This window comes from Nematolebias whitei, chromosome 12 (assembly GCF_014905685.2).
Source record: "Nematolebias whitei isolate Nwh7 chromosome 12, NemWhi1, whole genome shotgun sequence".
NCBI classification, from domain to species: domain Eukaryota; kingdom Metazoa; phylum Chordata; class Actinopteri; order Cyprinodontiformes; family Rivulidae; genus Nematolebias; species Nematolebias whitei.
Window position 1 is genome coordinate 47,687,936 of NC_056509.1, and position 3,738 is coordinate 47,691,673.

Sequence of the window (3,738 nt, forward strand, 5' to 3'; positions counted from 1 at the left end):
ATGAGTCCATCTGTCCTCCATGAGTCATTAATGAGTCCATCTGTCCTTCGTGTCTCTTACAGGACAGTCGTCTGTCCTCACCTTTCCTCGAGCCTCTGTATGGCTCTTTGTTGGTCTCGTACTGCATCCGGAGCGCCGGGTCAGCCGGACCTCCTCCCTGCTGGTAGGGACCACCTCCTGGACCCGGGGCCCGCCTGTTCTGGAAGGCTGGATCGTTGCCGTCAGAAAACGGGTCCTGAACACTCACACCTCCCACGCTCCTGAGAGCAAAACAATCAGAATTATTGTTATTATTATTTAATAAATGAAAGAACTGTTAACTTTTAAAGTAAAAACGTTTTATTTTGTAAAGTCGGACGTGATCATCGTCTTTGCAGTTTTGTGATAATAAAATAATGATTTGGGTTCATTTTAGTCATAAAAACGATGAAACTGTAAAACATCACAAAGTCCCGGGTCGTGCAGGAAGTCTGGCCTCAGTTCTGACCTGGTTCCAGACTGGGGGCCCGAGTGGCTGTGTGGTGTGGAGGCGGGGGTCGGGGGCCTCAGCTCCACAGGGGCCTCGGTGAGCGAGCTGCTGCTGGACTGAGGGGTGTTGGGGCCCTGCAGGGAGCCCGAGTTGGCTGCAAAGACCCAGAACAAACATCTTCATCTATCATCATCATCATCAACAACAACCATGGGGGGGGACTCTTTTTTAACTTCACGTTTCTAACATGAGACACGCAGAATGTCCCCATGTCTAATGACGTCCACTGTCCCCGTCCAAAAAAACAGATAATCCAGTTTAAAACTTTTCTTTCATCACATTCAAAGTCAAACGATGAAAAAACAAATAAATGATGAAAGACAAGAAGAGTTGTTTAAAATCAAACAAACTTAATTCTGTCGTTACATCAAGGTCACCAGATCTGACCTCTGATCAGCGCTTCTAATAAAAATAAACAAAGAGTGAAACGAACTCCAGGTCGTCTGAAACTACACAACTATCCACTTTAATCTTCTTTTTTTATTTGACAGATTAATGTTTTCATGTTTCCACTCTGACTCGGTTCTGTGAAGGACCCGACCAGACCCCCCCACAGACATGAGGAGGTGGGGGTCAGTACAACATGCTGATCAGGATAGAACTACCTGTGTCAATCAGAGAGGGGCATTGTGGGTATTTAGGTCAGAATGAGGTAATTTCATATTTACACTCTGCTCACAGCTGAGTGTGTGTTCTAACTCCAACATTAACTGACCTCGGGCTGAAAACGACCCGGGTCAAAGGTTCTGGTGGTTGTTCTTACCTGGAGATGGAGGCTGGATCCTGGCCTGGAGGGACGGGGGTTTCTTGGCGTCCCTGGCAGACAGCATGGCGTCGGGCGGAGGCTCCTCCCCTCGCTCCGTCTTGCACTCGTAGGCGAACAGGTACTGGATGTACTGCTTCTTGAGGGAGCTGGCCGAGCTGCTGGACGTCCCCAGGTTCAGCAGGGAGGACAGCTCGCGCCACTTCTTGTTCTTGTTCACCTGAGAGGAGAGCAGACCCACTGCACTGAGACCAACCTGTCCACCTGTCCATCAAACACCTGAAGACAAACAGATCAAAGGCCTGAGGAGCACCGAGTCTCACCATGGCCAGTCCTCCGATCCCTCTCACAGCCAGGTAGAACCTGCAGAGGTCCAGAGGCTTCTTTCCAACGGCGGGCAGGTTCTGGACGGGCGTACCCCTCTCCTCCATGAAGGACAGGTACCGGTCCACCCAAAGTCTCCTCTCTGGCTCCGAGCCCATCTCGTACAGACGCGTGATCTTCTCGCTGGTCATGGTGGCCACGTTGGGCTTCTGGAGACACAGAAACAGAGTCCAGTCTGAGGTCCATCAGCTTAGAGATGAAGTCCAGAACCAAAACAACTCGTCTCCTTCCATTGCAGCAAAAGAAGAATTCAGCTCGTCTGAGTTTCCTTCAGAGTTCAGCGTGAATAAAAACCCATGAAGAAGAGCGAGGAGGTTCAGAGGCATTTCGGGCGGGACTTACGGGACTGGGCGGAGTCCTGAGCCAGGAAGGGCTGCTAATGCTACCACTGTCCTCCCCCACCCAGGAAGACATGCTGGCTGAGCTGGGGGACATGGGGCAGAGGGTGGAGGGGGGCTGAGACACAAACTGAGAGCTGTAGCTGTCCTGTGACGCGAAACACACACACACACACACACACACACGTCAGACAGGATTATTCCAATCACAGACAGATGAGGATAAAGACAGTTAGCACGTAGCAGTTAGCACATAGCAGTTAGCACGTAGCAGTTAGCACGTAGCAGTTAGCATGTAGCAGTTAGCACGTAGCTGCAACTAGCAGGTGGAGCAGCAGGTGAGCTGACTGTAGAATCGAGTCGTCTGACGGAAGCGCCAGAGTCTCCGTTTGTAACTAAAGCCGAGGCAAAAACTGGTTCGGCTCCTGATCCATCAGAACCACCATCAGCAGCAGAACCCTCATTCAGTTTCTGTCTCTCGTGGTTGTGGAGCAGTTTTGTCCCACTCCTCTTTGCAGCATTGCTTCAGTTCATGGAAGTTTCTGCTCAGCTCTCTGAAGGTCCACCACAGTGTTTCAGTCAGGTTCAGGTTCTGGACTCTGACTGGACTGTTGCAGCACCTTGGTTCTGTTCTCTTTGACCCATTCGGGTGTAGATTAGCTGCTAGTTTGCTTCTCCTGCAGCTCTTCAAAACCAGTCATGACCTTTGACCTACTGACTGAGACCTGCAGCGTCTGACATGGAGCTCATTTCTCTGGGCACTGCACAGTCTGACCTTCAGGGTGTCTTAAATGTTTCCCACTCCACTGTTTGATTTGACTGCATAGTTTGAAAATGACCTTTGACCCTTCCTAGATTGACAGGCAGCAACAACTGCTGCCCTGAGGTCATTGCTGATGTCTTTCCCCCTCGGCATTGTGATAATCGACACCTGGATGCTCCAGATCAGAGGTGGTCCCACTGATGAAGATCAGTTTATGAGCAGCTCCTGGTCCAGGACCAGTTTTTCACTCCCAACTTTAACTTTTTGGTTCTGTTTAATAAAAACGACAGCTTTAATTTCCTACAACTTTTCTATGAAAACAAGTTTTTCTCCTTCGGAGGTAAAAATAACGAATCCCTGGAAACGAGGCTTTTTGTTTCCCTTCTCATCGTTTCCTCAGTGAAGAACGAGCTCCGTGTGTGAGATAACTTCTCAGCAGCTGGAAGTCCTCGATCAAAGCTGCAGCTTCTCATCTCCTCAGATCGAGGTCGGCTCCTCACCTCCTCCTAATGAGGAGAGCAGAGTCAGGAGGGAGCTGAGAGCAAAGAGGAGGAGCTGCGACTCCTCGCTTTCTGTTTTCAGCTGGAATAAGAGTGAGAAACAACAAACAGCTGCTGGTGTCGGCTGCGATGAGCCAAAACCACGACTGAGACGAACCGATCCTCTCAAACCAACAGTTCCTCACAGCAGCTCCACTCTTCAGGAGTTTGAGAACAGAAACAAAGAGTCAACCTGAACCTCCCTCCTGCCTCCATTAAACAAACGAGAGAAACTTTCAGCTGGTTCTGGTGTTCTGATGAAGCAGGTCCAGTTCATGACTCAATATTTCACACTGTAGGAGCTCCGCCCACCTGAACTCACAGAGACGAGCTAAAGAGGATGCTCGTTAAGTATCGCCTGCTTAAACAGCAGTTGTGATTAGTTAACGAGGTAAACAGCAGTCGTGATTAGTTAACGAGGT

At 49.7% G+C, this 3,738-nt stretch overlaps 1 protein-coding gene across 1 annotated transcript in view; it reads right to left on the reverse strand.

Moving 5' to 3' along the window:
• The window catches only part of arid1b (AT rich interactive domain 1B (SWI1-like)), a 23,184-nt gene that overhangs the window by 5,404 nt on the left and 14,042 nt on the right, over window positions 1-3,738 (reverse strand). The window contains exons 12-16 of the mRNA XM_037685223.1: window positions 2,019-2,162; window positions 1,616-1,825; window positions 1,293-1,512; window positions 488-623; window positions 82-260 (exon numbers count right to left, since the gene is read on the reverse strand). Of these exons, the coding sequence (XP_037541151.1) occupies window positions 82-260; window positions 488-623; window positions 1,293-1,512; window positions 1,616-1,825; window positions 2,019-2,162 (889 nt within the window). The remainder of the gene's footprint in view (window positions 1-81; window positions 261-487; window positions 624-1,292; window positions 1,513-1,615; window positions 1,826-2,018; window positions 2,163-3,738) is intronic.